An 18,084-nucleotide genomic window follows, 5' to 3' on the forward strand; every position below is an offset into this window, starting at 1 on the left:
ATTCATCCTTTAAAAATATTAGTCAAATTAGTCATCCAGTAAAAACTTAGGCTAATTTACTTACCTTGCTTATTTCTAAAACTACATCTTTGACATACTATTGAGGTCTATTACTATCTTTATGTTGTACTATATACAAAGAAAAGTACATAAATATCTACTTTGTGTTGTACAGCATTAGAGAGTTGCTCTAAATTGCCTGTGGACTTTGTTTTGATTATACAGAATGTTTTTTTTCTCTCCTGACTTCCTAATATATTTTTTTGTAGTACTTTGATGAGCTCAGTGGAATACCTGCAGAAGATTTGCCTTATTATGGTGGTTCAGTAGAAATTGCTGACTACTGCCCTTTCAGTCAAGAATTCAGTTGGCATTTAAGTGGTGAATATCAACGCAGCTCAGATTGTAGAATATTGGAAAATCAACCAGGTTAGTAGTTTAGTGAAATGAAATGTGGTATACATATTACAGTTACATATCAGCAATATAAAATAGTGGTTAAGGGCACCGACCCTAAAGTCAGACTGCGTTTATATTGTGGTTCCACTGCTATGCATCTGTTTTAAGTAACTTAACTTCTCTCTGCCTCCGTTTCCTCCTCTGTACAAAGGGGATAGTAATACCTATCTCATTAGAGTTGTGAGAATTCAATGAATTAATGTAGTAAGAGCTTAGAACCATGACATACAGGGATTGTTAAGCTATTAGATGCACTTGCACAGGTATACACACACTACTTTTTAATAATACCTTACATCTGTATGACAGTTTTTGTTTGCAAAGTACTTTCATTTTTATCATTTCATTTTATTCTTCTAAAAACCTGATGAGAGACATAGAGAAGATATTGAATTTCACAAATGAATGGAAATACTAAATGATCCAGTTAATTGGTGTTAGTGCAAGATCTTTCAATGGAGAGCTGGATTTAGTTAATCACATTAGGTATCCTATTTTTTCCTCCCCCAGGAGTGTGCATTTTATATAATTTAGAAGTAACGTCATTTTCCAGATATCAGAATAATACTATTGTCCTATGGCTAGGAAGATGTATTGCCATATTACTTATTTTCTCTTTATAGATATAGATGAACAGGCCATCAAAAGAATAAATGGTATGGCAATTGAATACTCAACAATAATAGTTATAGCTCATACTTCCCACCTTTGTAAATAAAATATTCTCACATCTGATAATGCACAGCAATAAGTAGCTTTTTTCACTATGGTCATCAAAATTTTTAACTTGGTCTTTCCCCTCCTCCCTTTATTCCATACTTTATTACAGACTAAGTCATTTAAATTTTAAATTTCCATAATGTTTTTTTCTCTTATTCTTAAACCTAGCAGATTTTTACAGTTATTTTTTTCATCACTCATCAGCTTAATAACTGTCTAAAGATTTATGATACAACTACCCAGCAGTGCCACATTAAAGCAAAAAAAATGGACAGATCTGTCAATTATTGGTTTGCTGAAGATATGATATCGCATTTGATTGTTTTAGAGCTGGAATTGGCAAATGTTTATAGTAAAGAGCAAGATAGTAAATATCTTAGGCTTTGTGGGTCATAGAATCTGTATTGCAACTACTCAGTACTGCTGTTATAGTGGGAAGGCAGCCGTGGACAATATGTAAATGAGTGTAGCCCTGTTCTAGTAAAACTTTATTTATAAAAAACAAGAAACCCTTAGGATTTGGCCAAAGGGTTGTAGTTTGCCAACCCTCCTTTTTCTTTTTTTCTTTTTTAGATACTGATTACTATGTTTTTGAGGACTTCGAAATACTCTTAAATAAAAATGTAGAGTTCTATATTACATTTCTTTCTTAGCTTATGCAGTTAAGGTTTTTCAAAACTAACAAAATAAAATACTTATCTTTATAATATTTCTAAAAGGGCCGGCTAATTGAACTCTGCTTTCAAAAGATGAAAGTCATATTAAGTGTAAAGAGAATAAAGAATTGCTGGGATTAGAGCTTTATCCCTTTCTCCATTAACTATTTAGAGTCCACCCCATACCTCTGTAGGATTTTGCTTAGTCTGAGACTAGATCACTATGATCTTCCAGGACACGGCTTAAGTTGAAAATATAAGAAAGTTTTAAAAAAGTTGCAACACCCTGAAAAAACTTTCATTATGTAAATCATTGACCTCATCCTATCATGGGTCACTTGGGAGGTCACTCCTATTTACCCCACCAGTAAAGTGATTCTTAGTGCCATTTATTCTACATATCTAACTTAAATACTTTAAGCCCAGTTTTATCTCTTGTTTCTGATGTAATGATTTTCTTCCACTAATTCTTTTATTGAGAACCCAGTTTGAGTTTGGTGCTCTCTTTCTCTTGATTTTTTTAATGGAAAATTTCCATTAAACATGTTTGACTTTTAAAGCAACTTTTAATAATAAGAATGAAATGCTTCAATTTCTTATTCTTTAAGCCAAAAGTCAATTTTTAAGAAAACTTTTCTGGTTTGCCTTAGACCTTTTTAAAAACTATGGTGCTGAAAAGTACGGACCTCATTCAGTTTGTCTAATTCAGAAATCAGCATTTGTCATGGAAAAGTGTGAAAGGAAGCTGAGTTACCCAGACTGGGGAAGTGGATGTTATCAGGTATACTAAATGACCATTAATAATTATACCAAATATTGTAATTTTATGTCATTATTTGATTTTTATATTTTAAAATACTTTTTTTATAATTAATATACTGATTAACATTTTACTTATCTTGTTTATTTATGTACATATTAGTTTGGATGCTTGTGTTTTGTGAAAATATTGTCATTTTTTGAGAGAAATTGTCTTTTTCCATTTGTTTAATAAAAAATATATGTAATTGTTATATAACAGCAAGTTTTATAATAATTTTACTTCTTGGCATATGCTCTAAGGAAATAACGGAAAATATTTAATTTTATTCTTGAACAGGTATTACTTTGTAATGGAAAAAAATTACAAATTTATGAGATCTGAGGAGCACATAGATTTAAGAATTAATAAATCAATTACTGAGTAATAATAGGTTTTTTTCTTTTGAAATTAGAAATCCAAATAGGGCAAATGACTATTTTCTTAATTATCTTATTTGCTTGTCTGCTATTAAATGACTGCATCACCTCATTAAGAACTTTCTAAGATACAGGCATTCTGTAATGTAGGAGCATTCAACGTAATATTCCATACCATACTAATAGATGTCAGGAGAGTATGATCCTGAAAACTGAAAAATGAGAATTCGTGTGCCATTTCAGCTTCAAGAGCTTAATGGACTTCTGTAGTTGAGAATTTATTATTTTTAAAATTACTTATAAAATTAATTTTTTGGGGTAACAGTTTTTTTGAGATATAATTCACACATACAATTCATATAAAATTATCTTTGAAATCTTATAAAGTGCAATTAAAAAAAAAACAAAACACTTTCTAGCTATAACCTGAAAGCTATAATCCAGCAACCATTTTCTGATAAATTTCATACATAATTTTGACCTATTGTAACCACAATATATAATTTTGTTTTACTGCCTTCACTTAGTACTTTTTATGCGACGCAAAACACCGTTTCCTAATTTTTCTAATGGTACTTATTACTTATGGCTGTAGAACATTGCATCATTTTAAAGTATCATAATTTAAGAAGTCACTTCCTTGTTTTATATTGAGTTAATTTTTACTTTTCACTATGTAAAAATGCTTTTATAGGTATACATACATATTTTACCTTTTTTATTTTTTGAAATAAATCCTTATAAGTGAGACTATTAGGTTAAAGGGGATAAACATTAGATTAAAGCTAGAACAGTGACAACTATAATAGGAGGATGACCTTTTCAGGTTATTTTAATGTTTTATTAACCCTACCTCACTGCAAAGGGATTATGCAGATTTATAATACCATCTACAAAGATTGAATGTACTACTTGACTTCCCTATACCTGGAGTTGTCAGTTAATTTTGCTAATTTAATATTAAACACCATTTATGTGGGAAAGTGTGTGTGATTTCCAAACAATTAACATATAGATTAGCTGTTTTGTTGTTTGTTTTAATTTGACAGAGAAGTAAGAATGGTACAAAAATTTTTTTTTTCTGAATCATGTAAGTGTAAACTGTTAACATGCTTCCCCTTCACTCCCAAATACTTTAATGTGTATTTCTTACAAACAAAGATATCTTCCTACATCACCACAATACTACAAAAAAAAAAAAAAAATCAGGATGTTAACATTGATAAATCTAATTCTCAGACCCTATTCAAGTTTTGCCAATTGTCCTAATATGTTCTTGTAGCAGTAGGATTAATAATACATGTTGTGTAATTGTCATGTCTCTGTTCTTCAATCTGGAATAGTTCTTCAGTCTTTTCTTGATTTTCATAACCTTGACACTTTTAAAGATTACGAGCCAGTTGTTTTCTAAGTTATGTCTCAATATGGGTTTGTCTGATGTTTTATTAAATTCTAGTAATGTGTTTGGGGCAGTAATATCACAGACATGATGCTCATGTTCTAGTGATATACTCTTTTGATTTGTCCCTTTACTGGTGATGTTAACTTGTTGGTATCTACCAGACTTTTCCACTAACAAGTTACTCTTTTTCTGTTTTAATTAATTCCCTTTAATTATTAAGTATTTTGGAGGGAAGTACTATATCAATAACTTATTTCTCATCATTCTTTTATTTATGTATATCAGTATTGGCTCAAGGATTCTACTTTATTTAGTGGGTAGTACCATTACTGTCATTCTTTATTTTAATATTCAAATTGCCCCAGCTTTGGCCAGAGGGAGCCCCTTCGGGCTGGTTCCTTTGTCCTCTTTGACTATTTCCTTGTTTCCTAGCATAAGATATTATAGGCCCATTTTTACTTTCTTTGCCACAGCCTAGAATCAACCATTTCTCCATGGAACTCTAGTTTTTTTTTAGTGGAATGTGATATTCAGAGACTATTATTCAGATGTACTACTGTTCATTGCTATTGGGATATAACTTCTCCCTAGGCCCTCTTAGCAGAGCTAGGAAATATATGTATTATGTAATTTATATATACACTCATATGTGTAGGTATATATATATATGTACAGTTAATATATAGATAGATATAGATTTATAAACCATGAGTTTATACCAATATCTTTCATTTCAGTTCAACATGAGTGGATTCATTGAACTTTCTCCCTTTCCATATTTGTAACTCCTTTCTCCAATGGTGAGAAATCTGGCTCTCATTGTCCTCAATATGCTTACTTATTTGATCTGTTGAAATCTTCCACCTTCTCCCACCCTTACACAGTTACCTTCCTCAACCACTCGGACTCTGACACAACCTGTCTCTTCCTCTCTGTAATCCAAATTCTTAGGCTATAAATGCTCTTTCTTCCCTGAAACTTTCTAATCTTTATTGTTCTTGTTTCAACTGTTTATTGACTCTTAATTATTAAACAGTCTGACACTTAATTTTGGGGGAAAAAATTCATTTCCCACTCTTCTCTCCTTACTTAAAGCTGTTATAGGACAGGTACTTTGCTTTGGACTTCTTTGGTATACTTTTCAGGACTAAACATGGTACTCAGTTCTCACTTAAAAGATGATTTTATTGCACTCAGACTATGGTGATATTTACCTGGTATGAGTTACTGAATGACAGACTTATGGAAGAGATTACACTTCATTGTTTATTTTCCTGAAAGCTTATTATAACTTAAATTTCTAAATTATTATATTTAAACCTAACTGATGATAGAGTTATTTCAAAAATGAGTGCATTGTTGAAGTGTACTTTTGGAACTCCTCTTTTGAAATTGCCTTTAGCAATAGTTGAATAGCCATCTAAGAAAATCAGTTTATTACTTTACATCACACCTGTATTAACCTAGTGTTAACCAGTTTAGTCAACTACCTTTACCAAACTCAGTTCTGGGCAGTGCAGGGGCATTTTCAAAAATTACATCTACTCATAAAGTAAAAATTTGCTACCATCCAACATTTTCAGAAGCATGCACTTGCTTTGAAGATAGTTCCAGGAGTGAAGATTTAGAAATATTTGAAGTAGTATAATTGAAATTAATATGAAGTCTTTTTAGAAAACAACTTTGAAGAAGAAAGAATCATTTAAAATTTTCAAAAGTTAACTTTAATGTGTTCGCTTTTTAAAATTGATTTCATTAGTTGCTCCTTGTTATTGAGATATGAGTCCTTGTATTTCTCAGGAAAAGTGCCCATAGCTTTCATCAGATTTTAAAAAGGTGCTAGACTCAAAGTTTTAAAACTACTACCACAAAGTGAAATTCTTTTAGAACCTGAATAACTTAACTCTCTTTATGTGAGATCAAGGATATGCCCACACCCCAAATTGTGTTTTATAGTCAGTAGATTTAGTAAATGCTAACCCATTTTTCCTGAAGATGAAGGAGAAATTCTGTATACTAGAATCTTGTTGATCTTCTTTGTTTTTTTCTTCTATTTGGAGGTTTCTTGTTCTCCACAAGGTCTGAAGGTTTGGGTCCAGGACATTTCATATTTGTGTAGTCGGGCCGGGCAGGTTCTACCTGTCAGTATTCAGATGAATGGCTGGATTCACGATGGAAACCTGCTTTGCCCATCATGTTGGGACTTCTGTGAGCTCTGTCCCCCAGAAACAGATCCTCCAGCTACTAACTTGACCCGAGCTCTGCCGCTGGGTAAGTAGTCTCTGTGGTTGGAGTAGAGACGGACTTTTCTTATAAGGTTTTGAAAATTCCCTTTAAGGAAACTCTAAAATAGGCCATTTGATCATTTTCTCTTCTAATTGCAATTTTATAGGGAAAATCTCTTTCCCACCACTGATTGTGTGTATGTGTGGTGAGAGCAAGATCTGTGAGGCTTGGTAATAGCCCCTCAATTATGAGTGTACAGATTGCATCTCAGCCAGCTAGCCATTGACCTGTCTCAGTATAGAGGAGCCTATCCCCTTGGTGATATATATTCAGAGTGTCCCCTCAGTGATATATATGCAGAGGGCACTACAGCTATCCTAGATCTAGCTTGATGGTCTTCAGAGTACCTTGCTGTAAATTCTTTGTTGAAGACCTAAGATCCTGTACAAGGATACAGGAGCTACTTTAACAAGTGTTAAGTGCCACTGTCACTTTAATAGAAGCTTTCTGTAGTAGTATGGAGCCAGCCTTTTCCTCTACTTTGGAAATATTTTCAGGTTGTAATGATGTGAACCCTAGGTAAGTTTTATTTCTTCTATTCAGTGCCAGAGAGAGCCCTTCTGTGCCAGGTAGGTTCAATGGAACCAAAAACAAATTTCAGTTCTATACGCTCTCCGTGTGGAACATCCTCTTTTTTTTTTTTTTATTGAATACCCCAAAGTTCCTTAATCTGACCACTGCTCCAGCATTCAGTAGCCAAAACCACATTGCCGTGACAAGTTTCTCTGTTTCTTTATCTCTCCATCTTGATTTCTTCCAACTGATCCTCTGGCCACCTTTCACTCCCTCCCGACAGTCACTGTTATGGTGGTCTGCACTGGACCCAGCCAGTTTCTCCTTCAATGTTTCCAGTCAGTCCAGCTCACATCCCTGTTTGTGGAGCAGCATTGACAGCTTTGATGTTCTATATCTGACCCTTTCAGGAGAAAGCAGGGGGAGGGCTTAAGGGACAGTGTTTATAAAGCCTACAGTAGAGTGCAATAACATCCCAGGCCTTCACATTCACTCATCACTCACTTACTGATTCATCCAGAGCATCTTCCAATACTTCAAGCTCCATTCACGATAAGTGCCCTATACAGATGTATCATTTTTTATCTTTTATACTATATTTTTACTGTACCATTTCTATTTTTTGATATGTTTAGATATACAAATACTATTGTGTTACAATTATATACAATATTCAGTACAGTAACATGCTGTGCAAGCTTGTGGCCTACAAGCAATAGGATATATATCATATAGCCTAGATGTGTAGTAAGCTATACCATCTAGGTTTGTATAAGTGCCCTCTATGATGTTCGCACAATGACGAAGTCACCTTCCGACGCTTTTCTCAGAATATATTCACCCTCCCCTTCATTCAGCAGTGCATGACTGTGTGAATAGAAAGATCTTATGCAGTGTTTTATTTTCTGAACTAGATGTAATTTTTAAATGAAACCGTGTAACCCTTTCCCTATTCTGTGGTCTGGTTGCAAATGGAGGGCTACATTCACTTAAAAGTTTCGACACCTCTTAGATTTAATTTCCTCTCTTTTTCAAACCCCGGGGCCATTATCTAGACATGAGCTATGAGTAGAAGGTGAGATTTGGGAGATTAGTACTTGCGTTGGGGACTCAACAGGACTCAACCTCTTGTTGCACTTGTGGATAAGATTTGTTAAAGTGAAAAGATACAAAGCAGAATCAGGAAAGGGAAAAGAGGCAATGGGGCAAAATCTGGAGGAAGCCAGCTTCCAGACACCAGCTAAAGGCCATCCTTACAAGAAGGACTTTTGAAGGACAGCAATCTCAGGCCTGACATGTTAACCGTTTTCTGCACAGTATTCCAGTGAGTGAGCTGTGTTTTCTGCAGTTTTAATAGTAATGACACAACACATTGTTTGAAATGATAAAAGATCTTAGGTCCTTTCAATGTGGTATATAGCATATGTATGTAGTTTTAAATACTCATAGTTAACTTTTACTTTTCGTTTGAAGTTGGTAGGATAACATACTTTTGTTATTATTATTAAATTGCTTTGGCTAGAATTAGAGGCTGCTAGTCTACAGGTAGGTGTTTCTGATGGAGTTCCCATCCTCAAACCTAATCTCAGGGCTAACTGTAAGAAACTGTCAACTTCTTATCATCCAAGAGATGGGAAAGGATTAAACTGTTAGGAATGAGAGTTGAGATAAAAAGAGAGTTACTGCAGCTGGTTCAGGGGTAAAAAGAAAAATCTTAGGAGTACAGTAAAAGAATGTGGTGAAAGCCAGACTAGGTAAGGGGCTATGAAATTAGATTCTATCTTTGGACTATGACAAAGACAGGTGAATCTGTGGAAAGGAAGTGGGGAGTAGAGAAAACAAACCACCCCACCTCCTCTACCTCCATCAACCCGTATCTTAGACTCTACTTCTACCTAACCTGCTCCATCTTTATCAATCACCTTTCTGCTATTGTGATGCTACAATGTGACTTTTTTCCCTGTTAACCAGTTCTATGAGGCAGCATGCTGAAAAAGACCTTGTCATCTATAAATCATTTCTACAATTTCGAAAAATATATAAACTATTACAAGAATAGATGTCTTTTAGGCATTGCTTTTTAAACATTATAAGTATCACTGTTGAAATTCTAAAATATTCTGACTTGCCATATTTATTAGATTATGTGATTAGAGCACACACACACTAAGCTCTTACTGAATTGTTTGCCACAGACTATGGCAGACTTTACATATGCTAATTTTTAAAGTAAATAGCTTGTTTCTTTTTAATATAGGTTTATGACTCACCAAACTTGTAAAATTAAGATGCAATGCTTTTAATGTGCTTATATGAAAAATAATGATAATTAGACTTCACTTAAGATGTTTATTAAACAAATGATTATCTTAATCTGTGTTATGAATTAAAGTATTTTTTAGGTTTTTAAGTTGCTTTTAAAACATTGAAACTGCTAATATTCTAGAGGTAATGTGAAAAGATACTCCTCTCCCCAAATTCTTCTGAGTTTTGTTATTGCTGATCTCAGGTGTTAGTTCACATAACCGTTTCTCACATTTGTAATTTCTTTTGGAATGTAAAACTCTCATCTTTTTTCCTTTTCTCTAGTCATCACTTCCAAATGCTAGAGTATGATTAGATAGTTGTTCTGTATTGCCTAAGACAGTTTCCATTAGTGAATATGAAAGATTTATTTCTAAATTCTTTCTGGTCTCTTCAGACTGTAGAGGTTATTTTTGTTTCCATTTATTGAATGCTAGCCAAGCATCTTAAGTCTATATAATTGCATTTAATCATCACAAAAACTAATGAGGTAGGAATTATCATTTTACACATGAGAAAACTAAGGTATGAAGAGATTAGGTAACATGTTTACTGTCACAGCTAATAATAAATAATGATGTTTAGATCAAAACTCAGATCTGATAGTCTCCAGTTCATTGTGAAACACCTTTGAATCTTTCTTTTTAAAGAGTACTATCACAGAAAGTGCAGTGTTTTCAAAGGACAACAGATGTTCCAGAGCTGCCATTAATGTTTTAATAGCTTGTTAAATATTAGTGCCAAAAGTAGATAAACAATAGCTAGTTCTCTTCCTATTTCCTTTGGGCCAAATTGAGAATCATGAAATAAAGGGAAATGCCTTGTGTTATTGGACTCCAGGTTTCATTCCTTATTCTAGCCAAGACCACACTACCTGATGCTCTAGGGCAGAACTTACCTAATAGAACTTTCTGGGGTGATGGAAATGTTCTGTAATCGTCATTGTCCAATACAGTACTCATTAGCCACATGTTAAGGTATGAAATGTAGCTGGTGTGATTGAAAAACTAAATACTTTTATTTCATTTTAAATCATTTAAATTTAAGTAGCATGTATAGCTAGTGGCTACTGTATTGGGCCGTGCAGCTCTAGGTCAGAGTTTCTCTAACTTTTGTATGAATCAGAATCATGTTAAAACACAAGTTGCTAGGCATCACCCTCAGAGTTTCTGATTCAGAAGATCTGGGTTGGAGCCTGAGAATTTGCATTTTTAACAGGTTTCCTGATGGTGCTCTTGTTGATCCAAGGACCATACTTTGAGAAGGTCTGTTCTTGGCTAAGATGTTTCCTTTAGGGAAGAATAGAAGTTCTCCCATGGCTTACCTGAATTACATGCAGTGAAATAATTTTTTAAAATACTTGTATGACACTATATAGTGCTCAGAAGAGCCAGCTCCAGTACCTCGATGTTATATTCTGTTCATTCTGTAGCTGAAGACCAGCCCTATTTTTCTTACTTTTTAAGCTTGAAGCTTGATTGGGTCTTTATTAGTCAAAATATTAGAAAGGACAACTCATCTTAAGAAAAAGTCAGGTTCATCTGGTCTCTTGGCCACTATAAATATGTTTTCCATTCTGAGATATGTTTTGGGAAATCGCTTTAGCTGTGAGAATAACTCATGGCTAAATTAAAATATATACCTAGGGCCCAAAGCCCATAGAATCTTCTGCTGTTTCCAGATGAAGCCTAGGGTGTTGTGGTTAGATGGGTATCTATTCTGACCACTAGACCACCAGGGAACAATAAATGGGTATGTATTTAGAGATTGGGGACCATATGTCCTGGTTTGCCTTGGACAGTCCATGTGCCTTTTGTCCTGGTATAATTATAAATAGCATTTCCTTATGTTAAAATTATCAAAGAGAATAGTTGATCTAAGCAAATTTTATTTCACGCATCATGAAGTAGGCAGTCTCCACTCTCAAGAGTCCAGAGAACTGCAAAATAAGGGGAAAAGGCTGCAAGCAGGAAACAAGGAAGAAGCACTCAGCTTATGTTGATTGGCTGGGGTTGCATATTTGACTTTATTTCATAAGTTCAAGAAACAAGGAAATAAGTATAGAGCCCAGGGTTGGCTTGGTGGTTGGCGATTGGCTAGCTAGATATACAGTGTTTCTGGTCAAGCACATGAAATTTATCTATAAAGTTTCAGTTTACTGATGTAGCACCATGAGCAGGAGTGCTACATCTAGCGACTAGAAATTTACTTCAAAACTTGTCTCAAAACGTCCTGATTTAGGGTAATAAATTATATGGTCACCCTAGAAGAAGGGAGAAGGAAGAAACGAAGAGAATCCTACTTCCATGGCAGAATAGCCAAGACCGTAATATACTTTCATGTGTAGCATCTTTAACTTTGCTGGGATACTACACGAAGACACTTCTTTCTCTTTTGAGGTGCCATTTTTTAACTTTGATATGGTGGGTGCATCTTTTCTTCCTACACAAACATTTTGTTCTTTTTTTTTTTTTTTTCAAAAATGTAAAAAAACTCAACACTTTGCATATCTGGGTTTCAGGAAGTCATTCCTGATTCTGCTCTCCAAAGTGGTCCTTGTTCATCTTTTAATAATCATCTACTCATCTGTCAATATTTAGTTGGTGTGATTTTTTCCAAAAATGTCTTTAGAAAGTCAATTTTTTATTTTCAACCCTAGATCTCTGTTCCTGTTCCTCTAGCCTGGTGGTCACCCTCTGGCTTCTGCTAGGCAACCTGTTTCCTCTGCTGGCTGGATTCCTTCTGTGTGCATGGCACTAGAAATGGAAAAGTAGATTCTCGAGACATTCCTTTGTGTCATGTTCTTGTGAACAAAGCACAAAATCTGGGCGAGTGCCAGCCTATGTGGATGGCAGAAGTGGCATTCCTGATCTTGGCGTGGAAGTATTGACCCCTGTCAGACCTCGAAGCAGAGCTTCACAGCACTCACTCTTCATCGACAACACAACAGCCTCAGAACTTGGACAAGGAGAAGGAATTCCAAGTCACCAAGTCTTTTTATTTTTCAGGATACGTAACCTTCCTAAAGTTTTCCATGGAAAATGAGATAATTGGTGAAATTTTCAGATTACATACCTCAGCATTTTCATTAACCTAAAAACAATGTGAAAGTTTATCAATACTGTAATAATTTAAAGAACAGCTTATTATTGCAAGATTATAACCTGTGGATCCTGTCCCTAGAAGTATAAATTGTCCCCAGAAGGACAATTGGATTGAGATTTCTACATCACTATAACTATTTTGAATTTAATGGCTGTACATGGTACACTTAAATCATTGTTCTAAAAAGTCTTTTTTAAAATTATAGTTTGCTAAATGTTATGATTTAACCATGCTTGCCTTTTTCAAACTAGCTGTGTAGTAGTTTGCTACTGAATCATTGAGTTCGTAGCCCTTCTTCCAGCTGTGGCAGTTACTCATTGGTCTTAAGAGCTCTGATTCTAATTATATTTTCCGTTAGTTTAATAATGAATTGAAAAACCGTGGAAGCAGAGAGAGAAAAATACTCTGCCTTATGAAAACATCGAAGACATAAAAACAGAAGAAAACATAATTGTATATTTTCCAGATAATAGTTACAACTACTGTCATCCAACAAAAATAGAACTATTTCTTTTTAAACAATGAAGATAAAAAGAAATTCTGGTATAGACATGTATGCAGTTATTTTCACATGGGCTTAAAATTGTTTCAGAAGAACCATCTGAAAATATTTTACATATAAAAGGAAGAATATAAGTCAAAGCAAGATGGTCCGAATTGTTTACTGACAGCAAAGTGCAGGTTTGGTGTAGGACCTCTCTGATGGGGTCTGCTTTACCACGCAAATGTGGCTCAGCCCACAGAAGTTGGGAGGTTGCCTTTGCTTTAAAAGGAGTTGATGTCCTTTACCTCCTGCTTTTGACACTTCTGTTACCACATAGATTCTGGTCCACAGAAGTAATTCTGCTCTGATACCAGAGCTTACCACCCCCATTTTACTAATTAAATTTTGCAATGATGTGTGATGCCCAGTTTTCCTCTCTAAAACTAATAAAACACAGCCCTTGGACAAGCTGTGTTTATAATGCCACAGGATTTTATTCATTTATTCACTGGTTGGCCCTTTAATTCAGCATATAGTTATTGAGCACTCTATTTAAGAAATTGTGCTAAAAGAGCAAGTAGTGTAATTACTAAGGAGTAATTCCAGCTGACTATTTGGCACTGGGGCCAAAGAGCAAACCCAGAATAAAAGAAAGTCACCTTTTTTATGCATAAATTTTAAATATGTATTTAAATATACAGTTTTGAATTGAAGGTAGTTGTCATTGTGAAGAGCTAGAGGTCTCTAGCATATCCACTTTCAGCTAAAGAGAAGCTGAGAGTAAAGGTGTCAGGCCAGTGCTTGGCTTTCTGCCTATGTCATATATGCTTTAAATTGTGTGAGGTCAGAGGAAAGTAGAGTATATTTTTAAAGAATATCATAGAAATCTAGACTTACATACTTATTGTGATTATGAAGCATCCTGCAAAGTTGTATAAAGAATGTCACCAAAAATACTATGGATTAATAATACATTTGAGATTTACAATGATAGGTTTATTATATTTTGACCGTTGTGCAGTAATGCCATTTAGAAAGTATTGTTTCTGAGCATGGTGCTTTTTATACTTGAAATATATTTTTGCTTTATTTTTTATTGATATTATATTTGCACTAATAACTTTCTGGAGAAAATATTATAGAGGACATTTTTTCTATATATATTTATTAAGCTTGGAATCTGGTAGCCCAGTGTTTTCTCTGCACAAATATGAAACTTGATAAAGTATGATGTTAAGAAATCTTGAGTTTCTGAGGGTAACTAAATGTGCTGGTGTCTTCCTTCCTCTTCAACATGTCTTTAAAGTGGTTGCTTATCACTGATTCTGTATAGCTTACTCAGTGAAGACTTAGAAGGCCACTGAACCTGTAGGAATTTTAAGAAGCATATTTTAGTCACTTAGATTATGACAATATTCTAAAAACAAAGACTTTTAAAATTTGAGATTTCATTGCAGAATTAGTGGGCTAGAATTCAGCTTTGAACTGAAGAATTCGAAATGGCCTATGGCAGGTTATACCCTTCATATTAATAAAACCAGTTCACTGAGAAAAAAGACTGAGCAGACTGCAACCAAAGTGCAAGTGAGTTGGGGTAGGGAAGGAGAATGGAGAGGAGCTGATTAGAGGATAGTAGACTGGAGTTCCCTTCTAACTCAATAAGGGTCAAGTGCTTACAAAAACTGACTACCTCAGTTTTCAGTTCAGACTTAGGTTCATTTTGATAGTATTAAGGTCCCAACTGTATCAAGCAAATTTGTCTCTCAGGTTTTCAAGAACAGAATTTATAGGAAGGAAGCAAAAGCCATGTCAGTAGATTTGAGCTGACAGCTTTAAAGAAACTGGTAAGCAATTAGGAAGTCTTAATGTAAATCCCTTTAATATTATTCTGAAGAACATCCTTTAACCTTATTTCTTAAGGATACTTACTTGTGTTATGACCAAATAGACATTCTAAAAATGTTACGAATTTTGCTTAAAATTAGTTTCAGCCTAGTATGTTGGCTTAGAGTTTGTCAATATTTGCAGATGAAACAAATTAGTAAAGTTTAGTTTTAGGAAGAAACATGAATAAGTATACCAGAATATTCTATGAAATTTTATCAGTAGTCTTTAATATTGAAGACTCATTGATTGAGACCATCTGTAAAATGACTAGATGCTTTCTCAGACTCTTTCTAGCTCTAATAGTCTATGACTAATACTTATCCAGAATGCTAGGTCACACTGTTGGCTCTGATCCACTTTTCAGAGTAAGCCACCTTGCACATCATGTTCATCACAGTGTCTTTGCTTGATGCCTTAGCACTGTCCATGTCCTTGGACACTGAATGGAAAGAGAAGAGCCTGTCTCTAAGGGCATTAGAGCAGCCTGGCAGAAGGAGGTAGACTTCAGTCACAGACCTGTTTTATAGTGGGCACCAGTCATTTGTGCCATGTCTTTGCAGCCCAGGACTAACATTTTAACAAAGTCTGTAATACTCCTTTTGAAGAAAGAACTTAACTAAAGAGATGACCATTTTTTAAAATATATACATTTAGTCCGGGTTGGGGAGGGAGTGATGAATAATTTTATTTTATGTTTACGTTTTTGATAAATAAAATAGAAGACTTAAGAGCTAATCTTTATTTATGGTATTGAACTTTAAGTGTAATATATTCCTTTGAACAAACACAACTTTAATAAAAAAAAAATGGAAACTAATCATCTTGTCTTTACTTAACACCGTCAGTTTTAAAAAACCTAAATGAGAAATAAACACAGCAGCCATGCACTCTATTTGGGGAAGGTGAAGTGTTTATTATGAAACTATTGTTTTTATTTTAACTAGAATAAAATTGTTATACTTAAATATTGAGGATAGTTTTTCTGTAAAGTTACAAGGGGTAGCCCTTCTCAAATAGTTAAGCAGAAAAGAGCAGACTAAATCAATTCAGGGCAGCCCCCTCTGGCTGAAGATTATTCCATTCCCTTTCGTTCTGTACTCTGGGCCAGGAGTCTCATTGCATGACCACCCTGGTGCATCCAAGTACTACATTCTGCAATGTTGGCAAATATTTTGTGGCTGTGATTCTTCCTTAACCCGAAAGTAGTTAAGAGTGTGTACCTGGAACATGCCTTTACCAAGTACACTTAGAGCCATTCTGCCCTGTGGCATGGAGCCAAGCACTTTGCGAACCTGATTTAACATAGCCTGTGCGACCTGATTGCTGAGCTGAAATCTTTGTGGGAAGTTTTAATAATAATATTTAGATTTTTAAAGCTTTACTATTTTATATAAGTAGCTAAAACTATACAATATATTCAAGTAATTTAATAAATCCAATATTATTTGCACAATGTACTGAAGATAAACCTGTCTGCATCTTACATATTACCTGCTTATACTACCTTTTGGTATGTTCATAGAATATAGGTTATTTAGTAGGCATATTACATAAAATTGTCTTCTGTCATAACTTCTCGTAGATTTGCTGAAATGGAAGAGTTTATTTAAATCAGCTTTGTTAATATTCCATCAAATGTTCACTCTTTAATATTTAAAATAAATTGGACTGATGTAGAAATAGTTATCTATCTCTAGTAGATGACCAATACCATTCCCATTTTATATGTATAGGAATGTTACTTTCTGCCTACAGACATTAGTATACCTTAATCAATGCCACTTTAATACTCAATGCTGTTGACAGTCAATTTTTAAGTTTCAACAGAAACAGTGATTCAACAACTTTCTGACATTTTCTCATTTAAAAATATTTAAATCACAATATCTAAACACCTCCTGGCTTCATCCCCATCATCCCTGCTCCTTGCCCCATTAGGTCGCCTAATGACTTTTCAAGAGGCTACAGGTCATTTGGAAGAGATTTCACATGTTTTTACACACAAGTGTCCATGAGTCTGTATACAGTGAAGGTTTTGATGTATTTGGCTGAGGACGTGAAAATTTAATGTGAGGTAGCCACAAAGAATAGAGCAAATCTTGCAAGCCTCAGCACAGCTTGCCAGCCCATCCCCCAGAGTCTTGAATCTTAATTGAGGTTAAATAAAACCGTATGCTACTATTTTAAAATGATTTTGTTGTGAAGCTTTATGCTTGTTGCTAAGGAAATAAAATGTGTATGTAAAATCTGCATTTCCACAGTAGTTTAACAAAGGAGTAAAGAGGGAGCCAGTAAGTGATATTTCAGTGTTTAGTAACCCTTAGGGAAGAGAAAAATGGAGAAGTGAAATATGGGAGGAGAGTCAGTTCCCAGACTGACAGGTGAGTCAGTGGCTCTGCCACCCTGGGAGTTTGCCCCAGATCCCCTACACCAGCAGAGTATACCATGCCTGATCTCCACAGATGGGGAGTTTTTATTTTTCTTAAATTATCCTCTCACAGCCATCCCAGCTGCCCTCCATTCCAGGCTGTGTTCACTCCTCCTGCCTCCCCATCACCAGTTCAAATTCAAAAATAGCCCAGTTTTCTCAAGTATATAGACATTTTCGTTTGGTGGTGGTATTGCCTAGGTGTGGTGGTGATGGGTCTTATCCCTCATCATTTCTTAAGGATTCACTTGGATAGAATGAGCCAGCAGCCCTCAATAATTTACTAATTTGGGAGAAACCAAAAACACCCCTACTTCTACAGTGTGCTTTTGCTGTTTCATAATTTTCTTAACCAGCATTCAGTTTCCAGGTTGGGAATGACAGTTCTTGGTGTGGCTGCCCATGCACCGCAGCCCAGGAAGCATGGTGGTGGAAATGCAGCTTGGAATCTATTGAGCTGAGAGACCACAATGGGTCAGCTCCAGGGTGGGCAAGTACCCACCTGGGGTGTAGTGGTCAGGTGCTAAAATTAAGCCAAACGCATAGATGCAGAAACTATTATAGTCCAGAGGCAGAAACAGATAGTCAAGGTGAGTCTAAGTCACAGGGGAGAGTGAAAGCCTAGGAATTTGATACTAAGAAATCAGTCAAAGATGAGAGA

The 18,084-nt window shown here is 34.9% G+C and overlaps 1 protein-coding gene across 3 annotated transcripts in view; it reads left to right on the plus strand.

The window, feature by feature from the left end:
• The window catches only part of LMLN (leishmanolysin like peptidase), a 63,328-nt gene that overhangs the window by 30,901 nt on the left and 14,343 nt on the right, over positions 1-18,084 (plus strand). Inside the window, exons 14-17 of one of the 3 annotated variants that reach the window (XM_016135202.2) lie at positions 270-429; positions 2,486-2,616; positions 6,474-6,687; positions 12,179-15,812. In XM_016135202.2, coding sequence (XP_015990688.2) covers positions 270-429; positions 2,486-2,616; positions 6,474-6,687; positions 12,179-12,279 — 606 coding nt within the window. In that variant the 3' untranslated portion in view covers positions 12,280-15,812. Of the gene's footprint in view, positions 1-269; positions 430-2,485; positions 2,617-6,473; positions 6,688-12,178; positions 15,813-18,084 lie in introns of those variants that run through there. The other 2 variants (XM_016135203.2, XM_016135204.2) reach the window with 2 other exon arrangements.

This window comes from Rousettus aegyptiacus, unplaced genomic scaffold, assembly GCF_014176215.1.
Source record: "Rousettus aegyptiacus isolate mRouAeg1 unplaced genomic scaffold, mRouAeg1.p scaffold_m13_p_4, whole genome shotgun sequence".
Classification (NCBI taxonomy): Eukaryota; Metazoa; Chordata; class Mammalia; order Chiroptera; family Pteropodidae; genus Rousettus; species Rousettus aegyptiacus.